Source organism: Cavia porcellus, unplaced genomic scaffold (assembly GCF_034190915.1).
Source record: "Cavia porcellus strain 051 isolate PalLab524CR breed Dunkin Hartley unplaced genomic scaffold, mCavPor4.1 scaffold_10, whole genome shotgun sequence".
Lineage (NCBI taxonomy): Eukaryota > Metazoa > Chordata > Mammalia > Rodentia > Caviidae > Cavia > Cavia porcellus.
Window position 1 is genome coordinate 85,226,476 of NW_026947493.1, and position 23,836 is coordinate 85,250,311.

The following is a 23,836-nucleotide window of genomic DNA, read 5'->3' on the forward strand; positions in this document are numbered from 1 at the left end:
ATTGATGAAAGAATAACAAGTCAAACAAGCTTCAAAATTATTAGGTTAGGGCATTAGAGAAACGAGGTTTCTTTCTTGCTCTCTTTTTTTCATAGGCTTCATTTCTTCACAAAACTAATGTAAAAGGTAAAATAGTGTACTTCACTGTATTTTTTAAAATTTCCGGAGCCAGGCATGGTAGGGTCACCTGTCATCCTAGCATTCTGGGAGGTTAAGGTAGGATGATCACAGGTGTGAGCCCAGCTTGGGCACTTTAGCAACACAGCAAGCTTCTACCGCTCAGTGAAAAAGGGCTGATACGTAAACCTGGTGAGGGCCTTGGGTTCAATCTCCCCTTTCAAGTGCTTATAGACCATGCACAGAGATTAATAAAGTCAGCATGCAGTCCCAATCTCTCAGATATTTTTGGAGGCCAAGCAGTGAATTAGACGTAAGAATTCACCTTAGGGGCTGGGGATTTAGCTCAGCGGCATAAGCGCCTGCCTTGCAAGTGTGCGGTTGTGAGTTCGATCCCTGGTACCGATAAAATAACTGAGCCAAAAATCGATAATCTATAAATAAGTTTTCCCGTTCCTGCAAAACAGGCCGCCTCTTGCCCAGGCTCACTTTTAGGGGCCAGCTGGACAGCTTGCTCCTTGGCACTGGACCTCCCAGAGCACCCCAGGGATCGCGAGGAAACCCAGCGCCTGCTTCCTGGGAGCAGACCCGTGACCAACGCCCGCGGTGGTGGCTCCTTAATTGCTTGCCGCCACTGTCACAGACACTGATGATGAGGGGTTTTTTACGCAAAAGGGAACTCTTTGTTTATTTTTTGAACATTGATTTAAATCTGATTTAATTTAAAGTTGAACCTCAATTGATAAATACCAGAAATTAAGCAAAGTAAAATAAATTATTTTAATTCAAATGTAATGCAAATGCTAAGCCCTGCTAGGGATGGTAACCAGAGTTAGGTAACCAGTGGTAGGTTTTTCGTCTCAGGAGAAAGCTCAGGTGGAAGCCCCAGTGGAAGGGTTCCGTGCTGGTGGTCGGATTTCCGCGTGTCGCCCTTCTCAGGGCCGCAGCAGCGGGTGCTGGCTGTGGGGGGCCCTCGGAGGCCTCGCTGAGGGCCTGCGCCCGCCCGCGGAGCCCTGGGCGGCTGCTGTGTCCGGGTGCCGCGCCGAGAGCACAGCATAACCGCGCTTCTTGGAAAGTTTTAAGTGAGAAGCTGCGTTTCGCAGCTGCTAACCTTCCGTCGTGCCGCAGACGTGTCATCTAAAATGGCTTTTCTGTCTCTCCCTTTCCCACTCCTGGCCTCGCTTCTAACGCTGCATCGCCCGACAGTGTCTTTACGTCCAAAATGCAAAGCAGACAAACGGGCGAGCCCGGGAGGAGCGGTGCCAGGAGCTCCAGCGTCAGCGGCGACCTGTGCGCGCTGGACAGGAACGACGGCAGCCAGTCGGACACGGCGGCGGGCGCCCCGGGCGCGGGCGGCAGGAAGCGGCGCTCCAGCCTCGGCGCCAAGGTGGTGGCGATCGTGGGCCTGTCCCGGAGGAGTCGCAGCGCCTCGCAGCTCGGCCGGACGGGTAGGCGTCCTTCCTTCCGTTGCTCTCACCGCGCCGGCCTGCGCGCAGCGCACGCTTTCCTCTCGCGCCTTCTCTTGCAGTGGTGTGGAAGACGCCGCGTTCCGAGGCCACGCGCCCCCCGCGAGCGTAACCTTGAGCTTCTTTCCAGGATCCGGGAGCCTGCTCCGAAGCGGACCTCGTCCCGGCGCCGAAGCGCCGGCCTTGCTGCCCAAGGGTCAGTGCGGTGCGGTGCGGTGCTGTGCGGTGCGCGGCCTCGTCACGCTCTGGGGCACGCTCGCTTTTCTTTAGCTCCCTCGAGTGGAGTCACAGAGCCCGCGAGAAGAGGATCCTCGCGGGTCGGGGCTGGAGGAGCGCCCTGTCCACTGCGGGCAGCCCGCCTCCTCTGCACTCCTTGAGCACCGCCCCGTGCTGTGCCTAGTCAGGTCTCAAACGTCCCAAAAGCCCAGGTGGGGGTGCTCCCTGGGCTGGGCTGGAGGGGCGTTCTGCTGGTGGCAAAGATATTAGAGCTTTGTTGCTTTACAATGCAGCTTCTAAATCACATCTGCAAAACAAATTATACACAACACTCTACTCAAAAAAGCCACTGTTAGCAATTAAGAAAATTTGTGAGTCAAAGCCATGTCTTTTTTTCAAATGGGTGTTGATAATTAAACAGTAAGTCCCTGGTATCACGCAAATAATAACATATCTAATAGTTAACAAACAAAAGCGTGTAATATGGTGTTTTATAGTAAAATAAATTGCAACTGGATTAAATATAATTTGTGTTTGGATACTAGGATTCTTGCACAAACAAGTCAGCATGTAGAGCTAAGCAAACAGCATTTTACAGTTACATTAATTCTTGGACCCGGCTAATCTTGGTTTTTCTACCTGTTAACAGTGATTCTGAAAATTAGGCCTTATATAATAATACATTGAAATAGTTATTTGATGATATGCTTTTTATTCCAGTTATAACTTACTCTATTAGATTTTTGTTATAATTTTCCATTTGATGTTTCAAGATACTATTTATCATTGTAATATAGAAATAGAAATGTAATGAATGGCCAGTGGACATACAGATCATATTTACATGATTTTTAAACTGCTAATATTTATACATAGTTAACCAAGCTGTGCTAATCTGTCAGACATTGACCTTACTCATTTAATGGCTAAACCTTTATTTGCATTTTCTTCTTTAAAATTTAGCAATCTCTGCATAACTAAAGCTGCTCAAAAATCCATGAATTTTTAAAAAATAATAATCTGAAGTGGACATAGTAAGATTACAAGTTAGAGGGGAGGTCAGGGTGGGGAGGGCTGACCAGGGGTGCTGGGAGCAGTGAGAGGGGGCGACCCTTCATGTGGCCTGGCTCAGCCACGCTAACGTGCTGACTGTTGCACACAGCTGTAGGAAAGCCCTGAGGTTTCACCATACAGAAATAATGAGTGTTTGAGGAGGTGGATATGTCTGATCTGACCCAAACATTGCACAGCGTGTACATGTAATGAAACAATACAGAGTTCTCTGGTCAATATTTCTAATTTTTTTGTTTTTATGTGTAAGTTAAAATTATGCTAAATTAGAAAATTCAAAAGACCACAATTTAGGGAATATATTATGTTAAACTGGATAATTAATTCTGTTTATTAAAGTTTTTGATAAATGTTGAAAACTTACCATATACCAGACTCACTGAAAACCAAGAGGCATAAGAAACTGTAGTGTAGTAGGATTCCTTGAGGCAGTACGTACGAGTGGTGACACTAGAATTGCGAGAGTCGAGATGACACTCACACCTGTGTATGCCACTGAAACTGGCCAAGAAGAGCAGTACGGACAGCAGAGCAGGAGACCAAGACAACTCTGCTCGCGCTTGGCGTGTCTAAACCAGGCAGGGGAGAGCGGTCCAGCAAGGACACCGGAAATCTGAAGGAAGACAAATACTGTCCATGAGAGGCTGGTCCCAGAAGAACTCAGAGTTTCTCAGTGTCTGTTTGATGTCTTTACAATTTGGACATAAATATCTGATGTGTCTTTCTTTGACAGTATTTTTATTACAAAACTGACTGTACACTGAAGTTCTGTAATATCACTGATTTGGTGTGGTGTGAGTAGTTACCAGTTTTCATCTTAAAGGCATTGTGATGGCAGATTTAAGAAATAGTCTTATACCTTGTTTGATAGCCTCTTCCTATAAAAATGAGGTGGCTTTTCATTGTTATTCAGTGACACCATGATTAAATTTTAATGTTTTTAAAATTCGCGTTCATTGCTACCTTCTCCCTTAGTAGCTTTGACAAATTGAAACAGAATTGAGATTATGTCGTATCAGCTCTTTGATCGTAGAATAGCCAATGAAGACTTTCTGTAATTGCTGACTGCAATCTTTCAGGGAATTTCTAAATGCTGTGTTGATGTGTATGTGTACGCAAGTTTCACCTGAGGCTTTTATGTTTTGTTTGCTTATAAAATTGTAATCACAAGCACCAAGAACATTTAAAACTGAAACCTTAAAATATAAAGTATTTGATAATCTGGTTAAAGAGTTTAGATATTAAATGATCTAAGGTAATGAACTAGTTTTATGATGTTGGTTCCTCTATGTAGACATCAATTTTAAGATATACTGAGTAACTTACCTAGAACTAAGAATACCATGTATGTTTTCAGCTAGTATGTTTGCATTTTCAAAAATTCATTTAGTAGTCCTTGTTTTTTTTTTTTTTTTTTTTTGGCTTCTTTACGGTGATCTGCATATTAAGTTAAGTAAATGGTAATTAATTACCATTGGTGAATATAATATTTGTAACTTTAAAAGGATGGTTAGCATTACTATGGATTTCAAGGTCACAGAAATCTACTTATCTGCCTTGTGAAGAATAAGAAGCTCATGGGATGGGCTCTTACTGAGGAGCAGCAGAGAGGGAGAGCGAGAGCAGAGTCTCACGTAAGGGTAACCATGTGTACTGAGGCTTGCACATCACACTCACGCTACTCAGCATTGTAGTCTCAAGATACATCCACGTACCTGTAATGCCCCAAGTTTATCTTTTCTTACAGCACAGTAGTACTTGGCTATGTGTAAGTACTGTATTTCTTTATCTGTTCAGCTCTTGATGTAGGTGGTTCTAAGACTTAGCTGTGCTGAGCTGTGCTGCTGTAAGCATGGGTGCACTGAGTCACTGGAATATGGTAACTGTAATTCTTCAGGGATGGTATTCAGGAGGGAGTTGCTGCATCAGCACGATACACTGTGTCGAGGGCTGCTGGCAGGTCAAGGAGGGGGAAACTGTAAGTCTACCAGGAGGCATGGCTTGATGCAGGATTTGGTTATCCCTGACTGCCCTGCAATGGTGGGCAATGCTTAGTGGGAGCAGATTAAAGAAATTGGAGCCCTTAGATAGAGTCAGTGTGAACAAAGTTAGCCCCATGTGAGCACGAGAGCCTGGGGCTGTTGTGGGATCTGTTCACATGTTGAGAAGTCTGTCCAGTGATTGATCTGCCAGCCCCCAGATGCCAGGAAGCAGGAGTCAGTTCTCATGAGCCTCTTTTCCAGATGAGGAAAGCCAAGCAGGAAGAAGGGAAGAACGTCTCAGGGTCATCCAGTGGTGTCATGGGTGTACCCTAGGGTTAGGGTTCGAACCCTGCAGCCCTGACTTCCCTCAGCTTCCATGGGAGCACTGCCCACTGCATGCACCACGGCCTTCTGCAGCTGCTCTGTCCGTGGGAACATGGCGCCAGCAGCCACAGGACACTCGAAACATAGCCAGTGCAACCAAGGACCTGGACTTTAATGATTTTATGTTTTTATTAAACTCATTCAAATTTAAATAGGTGCAAGGGACTAGTGACTATTGAAAGTATAGGTAAAGATAAATTTGACATCTAAAAAAAAATTAAAAATAGAACTGCGACCTCCGGTAGATGGAGTAGAAGAGGAGTTTTATTTGCTGGAAGTCAGGGTTCTTGGGGATGGTTTCGCTGATGGAGAGCTTTGTGTACAGGGCTGAAGTGGAGATCATTCCAGGTGTGCAGTTTTCATCCTGTAATCACTTACCTGCTAGCTCGCTGTCAGGCAATTCTGTTTCAAGAACGGTAATGAAATACGCATGCATATCTGCTGTTATTAACAGTGATCTTACCCTGAGCTTATGCTTTATGAGCCCATGTTGTGTCTTTGATGCTTCCAAATAAGGATGAGAAAATTGATATGGAAGTGAACTTTCAAATTTATTTAGTGCCTATCTTAATACCATCTACAGTGACATATACAAAACTTGAAAACTTATACTTAAGAAGTTTATTTTTTGATCAAATACCAATCCAGTGCAGACAGTGCCAGCGGGAAGGGGATTTCCTGTGGTCATCAGGGTTCAAGGCTCTTTTGACCTGCTTTTGTGTGTGTGTGTGTGTGTGTGTGTGTGTGTGTGTGTGTGTGTGTGCTGGAAGTCAAACTCAGCGATGTTACACTTGCCGAGCAGGCACTTCCGTAGCTCTCCTCTTGTCTGGAGCCTGCAAGTCCTGTTCAGCCTACACATGAGAGCTTGGTATAAACACAACCAGCAGTGGTTAAAGTCACTTGCACCTGTAACCCCTTCGTTACAGCTCAGTTACAGGCTGATGCAAGGAGTATGGTTGGGGAACGGGAGGCTGAGGGAAAAGAATAAGCAGCGGGGAAGGTCATCATGGCCCGAGCTGGGCACCCTCAAACCAGCGCACAGAAGGCAGAAAGCACTTTACTTCAAGTATACTTTTATGAGAGCTTAAGTTTTATTTTACCATTAAAGTAATTATTTGCACATAGTTACTCAATTTTAAATCTTTTAAAATATTTCTATTTTATATATTATAAAAGTACAGTAAAATAAGAATGCTATTTAGAACTTTTACTGAAATGAAATGGAGGCAAAACTTAAAGGCTTAAAGTGCTTGATTTAGTGTATAATAGTCCTGAGTGAGTGCTGAATTCAGTGGTCAGTTGACAGAGAAGCCCATTAGTTGCTGGCCAGTGTTACCACCCGTGTTTCTTTGCGTGCATTCATATCACAGATGCAGAAAGCAGGTGCTGATAAAGCTGTATTTTTGTGTGAACGTAGACTACGTACTGCATGTGTGGAGAGAGCTTGGTGACAGCAAAGAAAAGGGGAGTCTTCTCATGACATCAAAATCTCAAACTGACCATACAGGACTTGACTTGCTGCGGATTCTAACAAACACTGTGCTTTTAAAATTAAGTGTGTATGAAATTATAACATTATATATTAAGCACATAAAATAGCAACTTACTAGAAGTAACTGAGAATCTCATCACTATCTGCAACTACTGTGTGCAAATGTTCAAGTATTACAGGTAAAGTAAACAAAAATATTTCCTATAGATGAAAGGTGCTGTTCAAATGTCATGACTTGTGTTAAAACTACTCATATAACAAGGTAGCACATAGCTGAGGATGGTGGCAATTTTGTATTTTAAAAATTATTTAAGTTAAGATTGATATCATTTACCCTGAATGTGTTCTATACAAATGTTCTATACAAATGTGTGTGCAGGTGATGGCTTGTATCTAGGTGTCCCCCCAAAGCTTCATGCGGTCATAAGAGAGGCTTTTTCAGAAGTGGCTGGGTCTAGAATGTGTGATACGAATTGCTACTGACTGGCACTTGCCCTATAGTGGGTAGCACAGATAAAATATAACAGGGCAGAAAGAAGCTGCTATTGTCATGACAGAATTTGGTACCAGAGAAGTGGGGCCATTGCCGTGACCATACCTGATCATGTGGTTCAGGACACTTTGGAGCTTGGGTTGTGGGAAGGAGGAGTTAGGAAAGGTTTAGAGCTTTCAGCTGAAAAATCAGCCCTGGAAAACCTTAGGCTGTAGTGGATGGGAGATGCTGGTCAGAGTTCAGAAGACTGATAAAAATCCTGCCAGTAAAGACCAAGCTTGGGAGCTTTCTGCTGGGAAGAAGCACAGCAGTGACTGATAGACTCGAGCAATGTGTGTTACACTTAGCAGAAAGTTTGCCTGCATTTTTCTTGTGTCCAGAGACTTTGCCCAAGACTAAGTGTGGAAGACTAATTAATCTTGCAGAAGAAATTTCAAGGGAGTCAAAAGTTGAGGTGGTGGCAGAGCTGCTATTTGGGGGCTTGTAGCCAGATTTTATGTTGAGAATCAAGAGCAACAAGCCCAGCAGAATGATTAAAACATTTGGAGTTTAGCCAGAAAGGAGTTCCAGTACAGTTCAACCTTCAGCGATAGAACAAAGGAGAAATTGGTCACTAAAAAGACTAATAAGAGAAAGCTAAGTATTTCAGAAGACAACAGAAAAGATGACCTGAAAATATCACGAGAACCAGCAGGACTTCAGCTGTGATGGCCTCAGACTTGCAAAGGTGAAAGACTTTGCTTTGAGAAGAGAACCCCAGAGGACCATTTTCCAGAGTGACAGAGGCACTGAAAATTTGTTCTTTGGGATTGCGTGCATGCAGGATGCAAGAGTTGAGGGATAAGGAAAACGTCCACTCACATTTCAGAAGAAATCCCGGGAGGCCAGGCAGCATGCCCCTGAGAGGGCAGTATGTGAAGCTGTGATTGTGAAGCCAGAGGTGCAATGAGACCCCAAAAGTTTGGAGAAACCAAAATCTAAGGAAAACAGAAAGTAGGGAGCAGAGCTGGCCCAAGAGAGAGGCCGTGGGAGTTTCAGTCACTGGAAGTGCCATGGGGCAGCACTTCCTGAGCCTTTGGAATTCACATCTTGCCACAAATTGCCTCGGTGCTACAAGGAATTACAGGGCTTAACCTTTGCCCTGCTGAATTTTGGATTTGCTTTCATCCCATTCTTTTGTTTTCCTCTAATCCATACGTTTTGGAATGGAAATGTCTATCTTGAACTATTGAGTTTTGGAAGTGTTTAACTTTCTTTTCATTTGTACAAGGGCTTGCAACTAAGAGTTTGCCTTAAATTTCAGAAGAGACTATACTTAGACTTTACAGCAGTGCTGAAACTGTTAGGACTTTGGCAGCTCTTGGAGATGGATTAATTGCCTTTTACATAAAGGAATGTGCATGAGTCTTTGGGAGGAGAGCAAAACATTATGGTTGTGTCTAGATGTCCCCCAAAGCCTCATACAATCAAGAATGGGGCTTTTCAGAGGTGGCTGGATCTAGAGTGTGTGATGCTGAATCAGTCATGGTATCCTGGATAGAATATAAGAGGGGCAGAAAGAAGCTGCTAAGGTCTTTTGGACTGGCCTCTTCACTACTTTGTTGCTTTGGCACCCTCTGCCTGCAGAAAAATGTTTCACCTCTGCATTGCCCCTCTGCCATGCCACCCTGTCTTGGAGCCAGCTATTATGGACTGAAACTCCTAAAAGTTGTAAGCTGCGTAACTTTTCCTCCTTTGACTTTGGGTATTTTGTCTCAGCAATGAGAGAAAAGTAACTTAGACTGTGTGTGTGTGTGTGTGTGTGTGTGTGTGTAAAATTTATATATTTGGTAGTACTAGGGATTGAACTCATGATGCTCTCCCACTGAGCTACACTCCCGGCCCTTTTTACTTCTAATTTTGGGACAGGCTCTCTTCGTCTTTACTAGGCTGACTTTGAACTTGTAGTCTTGCCTCAGCCTCCCAAACAGCTGAGCTTACAGGCATGTACTACTGCACCCTGCTTACTCTTTTTTAGATTTATATTGTAGTAAAATAAACATAATTGAAAATTTGCCTGTTTTCCATTTGGAGTGTGCAGTTCAGTGCTGAATGAGTTAATTATGTCGTGCAACCATCATCATCCATCTCTATAACTCTTTTCATTTTGCAAAACTCAAGCCCTTTGCCCATTAAACAATTAACTTCCTAGTCTTCCCTTCTCCAGCAGTTTAGCATTCACCAGTCCACTTTCTTTCCCGTGAAAGACTATTCGAAGTACTTTGTAAGGATTCCATCTTCCCAAGGCTAATTAGTGTAACACGCATGTATACATTGGATTTTATTTATCTGTTTATCTGCCAATGGACGCTTGGGTTGTTCACCTTCAGGAGATGGTGACTCTGCTCCCATGAACATGGATATATAGGTATCTCTTCCACATCTTGTTTTCAGTTCTTTAGGTATCTACCCAGACATGGAATTGCTAGATCAGATGGTAATTCTATTTTTTTAGTTTTTAGTTTTTTTCTATTTTTTTAGTTTTTCCATGCTGTTTTCCTTAATCATTGCACAGCTTGCATTCCTACCAGCAATGCTGAAGCATTTCAGCTTCTCCACACCCTTGCCCACACTGGTGTGTGTTTGGTTGTCACTTTTTATTTTGCAGTATCCCTAATAACAGGTGTGCGGGTTACATCTCATAGCGGTTTTGATTCGTATTGCCAAGTGCAAGTAGTACTAGGCATGATTTCATATTCTGATTGGTCATTTGTATATTTTCTTTAGGGAAATGACTGTCATAGAGTCCTTTGTCCATATTTTAATAAGATTATCTTTTATTGTTATTGAATTGAGAAAAAACTTTTAAAAAATATAACAAAATATAATGCTTTTCAGACTCTTAAGAGTAATATGTGTCTTAATAGCATTGTAACATATGTGATTTGTGTTTGCCTCAGTTTTATCAGGCCATAATTTCCTTGAGAATGATGTATCATTTATCTTTATTCGGCTAATAGCTAAGATAACAGTGGATATCTTACTAAATACTCTATATTTGCTTAAAGGAAAAAAAGCATGAGCAAACAAATGAATAACATATCTGTTAATCTCTGTATAGACAAGATAACTTAAAACTGTTTTCCTTGAGGTGTTAGGCTGGGACACGGAAGTAGAGTTTAAAAGCCGTGAATGATTGCATAAAGCCATGTAAAATATATCTGTTTTATCATCTCATGTTGAAGTGTTTCATCATTATCATTTGTACAAAGAGTAAACTGAGCTCTTGAGGCACCATCCTTTTACATCTACAAATGCAAATTGCCTTGCCATACCCTTCCCCAAATATAATGACCACAGATGTAATCACATTGTTCATTTGCTGATGAATTCTTGAGTATTTCATTCTCCCCAGAGCACAAATTGGGCTCATTTTGATCATCCAAGGTAACCTCTCTATCTCAGTTACCTCAGTTATGTCTGAAAGGGCCTTTTACCCTTAGTGTAACATAGTATTTACAGAGGCTATAGGACAGGGTGTGGACATTTTTAGGGAGACCCCTTTGCCTATCATAAATGGTAATAAAGGATGGAGATAGAAAAACAAATGTTTAAAAAATACTGTAGATATGTTTTTAAGTTTATTTATACCCTACATACATATTTCCTAGGAGATAATGCAGGTTGAAATAAAAGTTACTTTCCAAAGTTATTTTTACATTTTACATTTTTTAGCCAGAAAACAAACCCAGTGACTAAAATTTAAGCTTTTTTCTAATATAGACTCAGATTGTGTTGTCAGTTATTTAAATGTAATTAGCAGTAGCATGAATTTGTGCAGTGCTTCCAACTTAGGTATCTGCGTTGCTGTCTCACTTGACGCATCAGAGCAGCGAGGTTTGGCCGTGGTGGGGAGGCAGCTCTGGAGCTTGTGTGGTTAGGGGACCCCACGATTGGAACGGGATTTTTTAACCTTAGCTCTTACCATTTCATCAGGGAGAAAACAAAATCTCCTCAGAAATAAAGATTCTTCAGGGAAAGACTTTTTAAAATGTAATTAGACGTAATTGTAAGATGTACATAGCCAAGAGGATTTGCCCATGGTAGTAATCAGCAAAAACCTGATCACTGTACCATCAGAGTTTAATTCTGAGCTGAGAAATACATACAAGAAAGAGAAGTATTTTAATTTCATTACAATTAAATGCTTAAAGGTTTTCGAGCGTTGGAGTAAAACCAGATATGCCATTTTAAGGCAAAAGCCCCTTTCAGTGGACTCCCCACACACTCGGAGTAAGCATGGGAGCCGCTGGGTGCTCTGCTCGCTTCAGTCCTCCTGCTGTTACCCGCTAGGAGGGTTTTCAGAGCCCCTATCGCGGCTGTTCGGTGTAAAATTAATAAAACTGTAACTCTGAGCAGCGACACCAGGAGTAATGGAAGCTTATTCTCTGGTTGTGGGGGAGGTGAACTGTTGGCCCATTGTCCCCAAGGGCTCTCCAAGCGCTTTGTTACTGCAGCCTTCGTGAGATGAAAACACTAACGCAGAATCCGTCTCTTCTCTCTGATGCTGCTCGGCGCGTTCGGATCCTTCTAACATTTTATGCCAAGAAGTGGTTTTTATTTTAAACTGACACTTCGTTGTTGACTACCTTATAACATATTAATAGAACATTATACAATTATTCAGTAATCTTTATACAACTGTCACTCTGTGATGCAGAACACGGTGCATGCTGACTAGAGTGCGTCTCCCCCGCGGTGCCTGTGCGGGTAAGAAGGCTTTTCACAAACACACAAGCGGTCGGTCATGAGTCACAGCCGCAAAGCTCAATGGGCCCCAGAAGGACCAGCTTGGAGGATCTAACCGAGTCCAGCTCACCTCTCTACAGCGTTTCCAAAGCTAAAAGACTTTCAATGAAAATCGAATTGTTAGGTTCCAAATTGTTTTCTTCGTGGCCTTTAAGGAGAGCAACAGGTTCTACTCTAAGGTAAACGTCTTGGTTTGAAACCCCGTGCTTCTCTCAGGCATTAGATTACTAGCTTGAGGATTGAATTCTGTAGCTTAAGAGTGGCTTTGAGTTTGTGTTTACTTAGCTATTCCAGACATTGTTCGTTTTGACTTGAAATGTCATGATTGCTTAGGAAATGAGCATGAGGTAAGAGCTCAGAGAAGCATGGATTGAGGTGGGGAAGTGGTCTGCTGAGAACACTGATGGCAAGGCAACATGTCAGGCAGAAATACAAGAGAGGAAGTAAAGAGTTAAGATGGGGAGACAACCGTGGACTGCACAAGACACCAGGGAGCTGTGCTCACATTTTTATTCAGTGCCTGTTACCAAGCTATCCTTTCCAAAGGAAATAAGGAGACAAAATCAAGGGGACCATGACCACCCATCCCCAGCATCCCCTTCCCAGTCCTGGTGACCCCTGGAGGACCTTGTTCCCTTTTGTCTCCCTCCACTGCCAGCCTCGATCTTACCCTGGAAACCCCGCTGTGTCAAAGGGAAGATGGGTGAACAGTGGTTTCTCCCTGCCTGTGAGACTGAGGTCCACAGTCGGTTCTAAATTTTCTTGCTAGAAACTCCAGCTTGCTAAAGTTTCACTTCAGTATGTCCCATAGGAATTTTAAAATATGCAAGGCACTTAAGATTTAAAATCCCCACACCTACTTATCTTTGACTTATATCAGTTGGAAACTTTCTCCCAAAATAAGGACAATAAAACTATTCTACACAATTGAAATACATATGTTTTTCAAAATTATAAATGTAATGAACAGTGAGAAAGAAACCCTTCCACATAACTAAGCACATGTAACTAACTACTTGTGCACCCACCAAGGGCAGCCTTTCTTGTCTTCCACACTAGCTAACTAAGATGATGAGCATCTACACATTTGTCTTGTGCTTTTAGTAAGCCGCAGAATGAGGCAGGATCCAAAACCCTCCTCTGCCTGGACTGTCACCTCAGCCACCTCCCGGTGCCACTCAGAGCCCCCAACCTCCTGTATCCCTCATCCAACTCTTAGTAGAATCTCCCCAGCTGTGGAGAAGCGAAATAAGCCAAAAGAAAATCTATATGCGTAATTTTCTTTTCTTTTTGAAAAATAACAATGTCAGCCATATTATTTCCATCAGACTTTCTCAATACTTCCATAATCTAGAGAAATTAACATATATTTTTGAACTTAAGTCTGAAAGACAAAAACAACACATCATTTTATATATTGTCCTATTTAATTATTAGCAGCCTTTATAAATATTTACAGTATGGTTTTTTGCCACATGTAAGAAAGTGGTAAGTGTAACAAATGAATTTGTATTGAAATATCAAAGACCAAGACCGGTAGACATGTGAATTATCTCTTTTATGAGTTAGAATTGCCGCTTCATATTTTAATTTAAATGCATTTGTTAATGTTTAAATATAATTTGCTATAATTATGACTAATGATAGTGTATGTCATCTGCATCTAGAGGATATAACCACATTTTTTAATACTTGAATTACTTTTCACGGAATAAAACAGGTGAAGATTTTGTGGACGTAAAGCTGAACCACAAATGTTAAGTGATTTTCTCAAGTTCCCATAGTAGTATAAAATAATGTTTAATAATTCAAAAAGTCATATATTGTTTAATAATGTGCTCATGCTGCTTTTGTAGTTACTAGGAATGTTTCTCTTTAAATTAAATATTTATATTCTATGTAGTAACTATTTCCACATGGAGAACGTTAGGTTTGCAAGTGTGTATACTTCATACATAATACCCAATAGTTCTTTTCAGAACTAGCTGAATCTACTTTCATTTTCATTTTATTCTATACTAAACAACTGTTTATTTAATGCATTGTTTGATGATGGGTAAGGTTAAGGTTCATTTTCCATGTGCTTATTGGTTAATTAACCCTTTTTATTTACTTTTTCCTTTGAAATTCCAGTTTGTAGTCTTTGCTTGCTTTCCTGCATTTATATTAAACACACTGAACCTTCAGTACTACAAAAATATACTATATTTTCTTAGAGAGTTTAGATTTTATATCTACCCAGAATTTCTTTCATAGATGGTGGAAAGCAGGAATCTAAATTTTTCCAGACAGTTGAACCTTGATAATTCAACTGCTAATTTAGAATTAACTTGTTGACCTAGAATTTCATTCTTAGTATACAAAATGGCCCTTCCGTTTGCAGTTTCTGAGTTTTCAGTTGTGTTCCATCCATTTTTAAGAGTCAAAAGAGCACTGCAAGTTTTAATTGCTAGTCTAGCTTTATAGTTCATTTGGCTAACTGGTAGAGCAACAGTGCCCCTGTACTCAGCTTCAAAATTCTATTCACACCGTATTAAAATTTACACTAATTTAGAGAGAACTGCATCTTTGTAGTATTGATTTTTGCTGTTCAAATTCATGGAGTGTTTCTCCATGGTTGAATTCAAAGCTGCTCTCATGTTCTTCAGTAACATTTTGTAATTTAATCACATCTTCTGAACATAATTTGTTAATTTTATTTTTATGCATTCTGTTACTTATATTACTAGTGCAAGTACCATTTTTCTCTGACTACAATTCCTATTTTTGATATTTAGAAAGTTGATTTTAGAATCATTTAAAAACTTGTATCTGGACATTTTACTGAATTCTGATTAATTTTATACTTTTTCTCATTAATTCTACAAATTCTCTTTGAATTTTTCTAAATATACCATGAGATCTTCAGAAAATAATGATTTTCTCTCTCCCTGAAACTGCGTTTCCAGGGCATTATCTGCTCAGACCTATCACAGATTAATTGGAGTAGTGACCCAAGTTATGTTCAGAAAGAACATTTAATTCATTCTCTGTTACTCTAGAAAATGGATCAATATAACCAACTGCTTTTTTAAAAAGAGAAGAAAACAATATTTCTTCATAACCAACCCACAATGTGCATTTTACATCATGTTATCAAATAAGAAAGCAAAATTAACCTTTCATTTATACCATTTCCTGTGTAGTTCTTTGAAGAATAAAATTTAACCTATGATTCATGCTTTTTAAGGTCATTGCACTCTTTGATGTATTAATGTGACCTTGAGTCTTTGCCAAACTATGATCTATTTCTAGCTCTCAATATTTTCAAAGGCATGAGAAGGAAATGTTTTAAATATAACAACATAGTGACAACAGCAAGGGCAAATTAATCAGAACCAAGATTTATTAAGGGCTTTTATGCCTGTGGTTTTTCTGTCTTCTCAATTAAATGTGCAACTAAGTAAAAATGGACAATAGGACATAATAAAAATAGGAAACTTCTTACTCAAACCATTTTTGCTGATTTGTATCTCACTGTGACAATCCTGATTCTCTACTTGGCTGCCTGAGAGGTGTCTAGATTAGTTAGCACACTCTGGCTGGGTCTGGCTGACTCGCAAAGGCACCACAGTGGGGACTTGCGTGGTCCTTGGTCTTCTCCTGTTAAGTTTGTCCCGTGTTCTGCTTGCTGGCCTCCAGAGAGTGAGCAGCTTTCTTTCCTATGACCTTCCAGCCCAGCTGCTGCCTTAGGGCCAGCTGACCATGGACTGAAAACTGTGGATCAGCAGCCAAATTAAACGTTGCCTCCTTTAAGTTGAAGGTCCCAGGTGTTTGCTCCCAGGAACAGGAGAGCTGGCCAGTACGCTAAAGCCATAGGTCTTTGGGTGCTGCCAGGTGTTAAGCAGAAAAAAGTTTCATGATCTTTTAAGTATGAGGGTTTTCTCCTGTATTTTTATAACTGTGGTTATAAAGTTTTCAGCTGTGTTTTTATAACTGTAGAACTTCATAGAGTCCTTTGCTATGTTTATGTACTTGCAGTTATCCAAGAGATAGAATAATTTTTCCCTAAGTCACTGTAATCAAGTAACTGTGTCTTTGAAGTGTATCTTGGAATTAGTGTTCCTCAGAATATTTTAGAAAGCACCTAAACATGTTTGTTTTGGTCGGCTTCCTGTTGCTGTGAGAAAATACCTGACATAACTGGATTCGTAGGCAGAAAGGTTTTTCTTGGCTTGGGGTTTCAGCGGGTGCAGTCCTGGGCTGCTTGGCCCTGTTGCTCTGGTGCTGTGAAGGCTCAGTGCACCGTGGCGAAGGTGTACACTAGAAGAGGGCACTGTCTTACCTGCCAGTGGCTGAGAAGCTGAGACACAGGGAAGAGGGAGAGGCGGGGGAGGCCAGAGATGACAGCCCTGCAGAGTGCTCACCAGCCCTCCTCCTGTGGGCCTGCCTCCAGAGTGTCCCTGCCTCCAAAGGTGCCTGGGGCAGTCAGCCAGCCCTCAGCACAGGGATCTGTGGGAGACCTTGCCAATCCAAACCTAACACCTTCAGAATGAGGTTGCAGCATGTGTTTTTAGGAGAGATAAGAGTTAAAAGATTTAGATAGAAGCATCAGTCTGCTGAGGTCGGTGTGCTGAGATCACACTGGTCACTGCTGTGGGTCACCACTGTGGGTCACGGAGGGAGTTAGGCTGCTCGTCAGGAATGCCATGACATGGGTGAGAGGTGGGCAGACCAGGCCACGCAGGACTGCAGGGCTGCTGCCCTTCCTGTGCTGTCATAACACTGTATTTTAGAGCTTAGTCAGATTTACTCCTCAGTTTACTAAAGATGATACCATGAATGTGAAAGTGAGGGGAAGGACTGTGTCCAAGTGTAACAGAAAGATCCTCAAGTCATGTTCTAACACCTACAGTCAATTTTTCTTTCAAAACCAATTTTAGTACAGAATTTCTTTATCAGCACATTTGAACCATACAGGGGAAGGGTAAAACCCAGGATTTTATGAAATGGTATCATCTTATTAATAAATGTCCTAAATTACAATTGAAAATAACTTTTGATACCTGTGCCTTAATCTCGTAGCAACACCTGTTGAAGATCATTCTGTACTTCACGATCATCTTTCTGAAAGACTGTTTACATAGTATTTTATTTCTCCTTAAAAGTCAATGGTACATTTTAGCCTACTTAAAATTAATGTCTGCCTCAAGGTAAATACTGGATATAATGTGAAAGTGAAAAAATATTATTTTCCTGAATTTGATCTTAAGTGGCAGACTTTTGCCTTTATGGTAGGCCCACCTGGGATTTTTTCCCTCATAGACATATTGTACATGATTTGGGGAAAGTTTATCATTACTATAAAACTTGCCATTTTTCAAACTACTATCAATATTTGTGGATTTTTTCTTTCAACTTACTTGCATGCTTTTATATTCCCTATACTTCTATATGTAGTCTTACTGGTGTTGCACATAAATATATCCTTGTACTATCACAAACATTTTGCTGCAGCTTTTTGGTTTTTGTTTTTTGTACTGGGGATTAGACTCAAGACCTTGTGCTTGCCAGGCAGGCACTTATGCCGCTGAGCTAAATCTCGGGCCTTTGACTACAGTTTGTTCATATAAATGCGCTGTAATTTAAGTAATGGCACTCTTTTAAAAGACTGTTATTCAGAAAGATATATTCATTTTAAAGCTGTATTGTGATATAACTCACATACCGCACAGCTGACACATTTAAAGTTTATAGCCCAGCACTTTTCAGTGGGATTCAGCGCTTGTTCATCACCTCGAAATGACCCCAGCCCTTTAGTCACCGACGGGTTCTCCTCCCCCAGCCCTCGCTATCCCAACCTACTCCGCCCATCTGTGGGTCTCCCGGGGCAGGCGTTTCAGGGACCAGAGTCTTCTGTGACTGGCTTGTATCACACTTCTAAGATTCTTTCCTCAGGTAGTGTGTTGGGTGCTCCACTGATGTGCACAGCTGGGTGATATCCCAGTGTGTGATTAGGCTGTGTTTGTTTGTCCGTCCATCCCTTAATGCACTTGGGTTGCCCTCGTCTTCTGTCGGTTATGAACGGTGCTAGTGTGAACACGAACCAGTGTTCGTGTACAAATGCGTGTTTTCCTTCTCCTGAGTCTGTGCCTGGGGGGAACGTGGAAGGTGATGGGGTCACCCAGTGTGGAGCCCTCGGCGTGCCCACACCATCTCACATTCCCCCCGGCAGTTAGGACTGCTGAGACTTCGCCACATCTTCTTGTTTCTCTCTCTCAGAGGCCAGCCTTGGATGTGAAGCTGCAGTTCCTCACTTTGATTTGTGTTTCTCTGAGGTGTTAGGCATCTTTCTGTGAGTCCGTCAGTAATTTGTGAATCTTCGTGGGGAGAGTTTTTTTTAAGAGTCTTTGCCTGCTTCTTAATTGATTTGCTGTATGTCTTTTTATTATTGAGCTTTCAGAATTCTTTTTCTGTTCTGGGACTAAGTCCTTTATCAGACATATGATTTGCAAATTTTTTCCTAATCTGTGGATTGGCTTTTTACGTTCTTAATGAAATTATCTGAAGAAAAAACTTTGAATTTTGATGAAATAAAATGTGTGGGGTTGTTATGGTTGTTCCTTATGCTTTTAGTGATATGTAAAATAATCCCTTTGCCAAGTCAAGGTCATTAGGATTTACTTGTGGCTTGTCTTACAAGATTTGTGCAATGTTAGTGCAGACATGTAGACCTTTGATCCACTGAGCTAATTTTTATACATGGTATTTAATAATAATTGGATTTCATTGCTTTGCATATCGCTATCCAGATGTCCCAGCACCATTTTTGAAAAAGACTGTTCCTCCCCATCGATCCTGCACCCTTGTCACAGCTCAGCCAGCTAGAGACCCATGGCTTTGTATCTTGGTGTGCGCTTCCATTCCAGGGATTTGGAGGTCTTCTCTCTGCCAGTGCCAAGCAGTCTTCACTAACGTAGCCCCTTAACAAGTCCTCCAGCCAGGAGGAGTGACTTCATCTACTGTGTTCTCCCTTGTTAGGGTCATTTTGACTATGCTTGGCCCTTGCAGTCCTGTATGAAGTTAGTATCCTTTTGTTATTTTGCATAGAGAAGTTAGCGGAACCTCGCAGGCATTGGCAGGAACAGTGCCACCTTGACGCTGTTGAGTCTTCTAAGCCATAAACGTGCAGTCTTTGAATCATGTTTATTCTTCCAATAATTTTTATCGTTTTTAAAGTACAAATTTTGCCTCCTCTTGCTAGATTTCCCCCAGCCCTTCTTCAGTGGTGTCTCTGGGCCCCCATGGTGCACCAGGGAGCAGTCTCAGGTCCGCTGCAGCTCCCTCCACTGTTGATCTGCCTGCATGTCATCCTGCTTTGCTAGAGAGCTTCCACGAGGATGAACTGTCTCACAATTTCCTGTTTTAGAGTGAAGTTTTAATTCATTTTATTCAGTTCTTCATTTCAGACCTAAGCTGTCAGTGTTAAGAGTAAATTTTAAACTCCCTCAGATAAATGCTGCGAAACCTAATCTAACACAAAAAGTTCATGGCCCTGCTGTTGAGTGCATTGAAATGGATTTCTTGTTCAGCATCAACAGTAAGCCAATAAACTTGAAACGACTGTGTTAGTAAAGTAATCTTTTTATATGTTTTACATCTCTGTTGGCACAGCCTGCTTCTTGTATCTCTAACCTTGTCTTTAGAAAGTATGAATGAGGGACAAGTTACTGAACTGCATAACAAAAATTTAGCACATGTTTTTAAAACATAGTAAATGAACAAGTGTGTGCATTTGTCCTTTATAGTTCCATTATGTATAGCGAATGCCCAAATCATGCTCTGTGAAGACAACTGTGGAAGGAATGAAAGGGTTAGTGGTCTCGGGCAATTCAGAAAGGTACAGACAGCTCACTTTTCACATCTCGTAGGCAACAGTAGGTTGGTTGATACAGTATTTTCTGAGTTACGGTAATTGGGTGTTAAATATTTGAAGATAGTAACAATGCTTGCTGCATTATAAATAAGATGATCATAGCTTGACAACTTAATGTGATGAGACTTGTAAGTTATTTATCTGGAATATGCACAGAAAATAAAATGAGTGTTAGTATTTCTACAGTGGAATTTGTCATTAGATGAATTGGCTAAGGACTAAAATGAACTTCCTAGCTGTCTCTGCTCAGCTCTTTAGTTGAAGCAGGAGGATCCATCCCAATAGGCAGAAGGACAGTTGTGGTAGGAAAAATGAGATACAGTGACAGCAAAAAGACATCAGAGGAGATAAGGATGCAGTGGTGCAGGAGCAGGTGACTGGTCTGCTCTGAGGTAGTGACCATCACACTTAATGTGATCACAGATGTGAAATTCACTGTGATGATAAAACATAGTGTGTGTATTGTGATCATTTTCAGAAGTTGATAAACATAGCTTGTTTAGCACGAGAGGATAGATTTGAGGGATGCAGCATAGATTTATGCCACAAAAATGACAGCATCACTAACAACAAGACTTAAAAGAATTTTTCAAAACATGGCCAATAAAGTTACTGATACACATATTAAAAGTCAAAGATGTTGGGGGAAAGTGAGATAGAGCCCTAAGCCTCAGTTCAGACAAATGTGCCCAAAAGAAATACAGCAATATATTTAAATTTTCTAGTGGCCCTATTAAAAAATTTAAAAGTAGATGAAGTTAATTTTAGTGCTGTAATTTAACCCAGTACTCAAACTACTTCAGCGTGTAGCTAATAGGAATTACTAATGAGTTATTTTAAGTATTTTGCACTATTTGAACCCCAGCCTGCACTTTGTGCTGCAGTCTCAGATCAGCAGCGCGTTTGGGGCAGGCACCTGCGGATTTGGCCTACACTGTACACATCAGGTGGAGATCGTGTCTGTCTTGGTGGGGTAACGGGAAGACCAAGTTACCTGGTGTTCATGACGGTACTGTGTAAACCGTCTGCAAGTGTATTGACTATTTACGAATGTAAGGCATAGAGCAGTGCACACGTCACAGACACAGCGGAAATCACACTCTTTCTTTAAAGCTCAGAATGAAAAGGAAGTAAATGAGGCATTGAGAAGAAGTCCAGGAGCACAGAGGGAACCAGGCTGTGTGCCCCGCAGGAAAAGCTGTCTGCTTCCCTCTTTCTGCTCTGTGGGACCAAGACATGAACACCATGCCCACAGTGGGATTCCAAAGACTTGAAAGCTTTGCTTTCTATGGAAGAAGTGATTTGTGGTTCCTTTCTCACTACGTTTCAGTGTGGGGTATGTGTGTGTGTGTGTGTGTGTGTGTGTGTGTGTGTGTGTGTGTGAGTGTGTGTGTGAGAGAGAGAGAAGTGAGTCTAGAAAACGATTATAATAGAAAATTGGACAATGGGTAGTCTGTGGAATGATTTTTGTTTTCCTTATACTATTTAGGGTGCACCAGTATTACAGAGAGATATATTCCAAACGTACCCCAGGTATGTAGGCACACCTATTTAAATTATATTTTCTACCAAATGCTGAGTAATGGCTTCAAAATTGTAAATTGATACATGTTATTATTACTAAATTATGAGATGAGCAAAGTTTTACATCTGAATCTCTAAAGACAAAAAGATTACTTTTCTCCAAAGGTTGTAGATTACCAGAGCAGAAGAGAGCCACCCACCACCTACCCCACTCATTGCTTGAGTCTTTTCCTGTCATCTGCAGAGTTCACTGGCCTCTACCGAGTTCCTCCCAGGACAGGAAATTCACTGCCTGAACATAAGGTCTTTCACTGCGTCTTTCTGAGAGTTTTAAACATAATTCTCATGGCACTCTGTGGCTTCAAGGTCTGGGTCTAATTCTGCTATGCAGACTCGTCCGCAGTTCTGACGTCAGGCTGGGCTGTGCCCCGTTCCATAGAGCTGGATGTGTGTGCATCTTTGTCAGAAGACTCAGAGAGCACTGACATTCTCAGTAACTGGTTTGCCATTGCATAGGAATTTCAGGCCATTAGAAGTAAGAAAGACGTTGTTCCTTTCACGTTTTGAATTGTTAAAATGAGTTGACTTTCAAGACTTCTTCCACCAATATTTTACTTTCCCAAACATTTGAAAAATGTTAAATCTAATTTTTCTCTTCTTGCTGTTTGTTTTAACCTTTTCCCCTCTTGGGGTGGGAGGCATTAAGGAGAGGCTGAGAAAGATAAAATCAAGCAAAGGGAAGGCCAGAGAGGACAAAGTGTTTGTTACCTACATTTAGCGTTCTCTTTTAGCAGGATCTAGTTTCTGTCATTTGCTTCATTTTCAGCTAGGCAAATAGCAGGTCACATGTGCACATGTAATAATGTAACATAAATATGTGATGAATTTTGCTTATGTATAAATAATGAACAAATTAAAGCAAATTTCTACTTCTCGGAATTGGAAATTCACAATTTATATACTAATTTACATATTAAATAATTTATATTTTTAAAAATTTGAAAAGGACATTGAATGTATTTTGTTCCTCCACAGCATAGGTTAAAACTTAAAAACTTCTCGGGCCACACCAAGTGACCGAAGTTCCTGGGATTAATGGCAGGGGGACGTGCTTCCCTCTGCAGGGTGAGCACAGTTTCTGATCCTTGTGTGGATGGTGGATGGTGGGGCCAAAGCCTGCCGGTTCAGTCTTGGTCCGGATGGTGGGTGGCTCCTGGCTCTCAGATGAAAAGAGAGTCATTTGCATAAAGTATGGCTGTTTGTCCATTCCTGTCCCATGAAAACTACATAGGTATTTTCTTTTTCTTTTTCTTTTTTTTTTTGGTCTTTTTCGTTTTTATCGGTACCAGGGGTCAAACTCACGACTGCCTGCTTGCAAGGCAGGCGCTTATGCCGCTGAGCTAAATCCCCAGCCCCATACATAGGTATTTTCATGCTGAAAATAATCTTCTAATTCATCTCGTTCGTATATGAGTCTTGGGCCCTGACTCGTCCCATCAGATTATTAGAGTGTGTAAAGAGAGTTCTCTGGTTCTCTAATTTCTCTGGGGTTAAGGCCAAAGGATGAAGCATGTTGAAAATAACACATCAGGAAAGAGGCAAAAAGATATTAGAAGCTTTGTCAGTTTCAAAGAAGTTATCAATTAAGTGCAAGTCAGCTTGCACTGACCGGTCTTTAACTTTATAATATTTGGATATTTCTGATCTGTCACTAATAAAAAAATCAAGTGATGCAATGATTCATCAGGTTAGAGCTAATTAACATTCATCCTATAGCAAAGTTCTGTTTAAGTCAGTTATCCTATTTTCTGGAAAAAATGCATTTCCCTACAGAGCAGTTGTCTTAGAAAAATGTTTGTTTTTCTACTTCAGCCTAATGAGAATTTTTACTATAACATTTATGAACCCAAAAATGTAGTTTTACCATAAAAGAGAAGCTCGGATGTTGCCATCATTGAAAGATCTCCCTCTGTCTCCCTCCCTCTCACTCCCTCTCGTCTCCCTCTGTCCTTCCTTCTTTGCTTCCAATTCTCTCCAACCTCTGTCTCTCTGACAAGTATGTTCATTAGTAAGAATTTATTTACTTTCAAGCTTATGAATTCCAGTAGGAAAATCACCTGAGAAGCAAATGTCAACCATGCCTGCACTGGAAGGATAAGATCATTTTTCGATATAGTTTAGTATCTCTCTGGTGATTGATTATTTAAGGCTCAGTAATACAGCCATGCATGGTTCACTCATCAGTTCTGAGAAGCATGGTATAGCTTTCGTGTGTAAGCTGTTGCTTACACCACGTGCCTAGGGGGTATTGGTCAGTCATTTGATGTGCCAGAGACACAGAGGACACACGATAGATGAGGCTGCTGGCAGCCAGACAGCAGGCTGATT

General features: G+C 41.2%; 1 protein-coding gene across 48 annotated transcripts in view; it reads left to right on the plus strand.

Moving 5' to 3' along the window:
• Positions 1-23,836, plus strand: part of Rims2 (regulating synaptic membrane exocytosis 2) — a 518,293-nt gene that overhangs the window by 455,114 nt on the left and 39,343 nt on the right. For 31 of the 48 annotated variants that reach the window (XM_063257715.1, XM_063257709.1, XM_063257711.1 and 28 more), the window contains one exon: positions 1,324-1,565. The exons of the other annotated variants lie outside the window; for them this stretch is intronic. In XM_063257715.1, the coding sequence (XP_063113785.1) occupies positions 1,324-1,565 (242 nt within the window). The remainder of the gene's footprint in view (positions 1-1,323; positions 1,566-23,836) is intronic. 48 annotated transcript variants of the gene reach the window in all.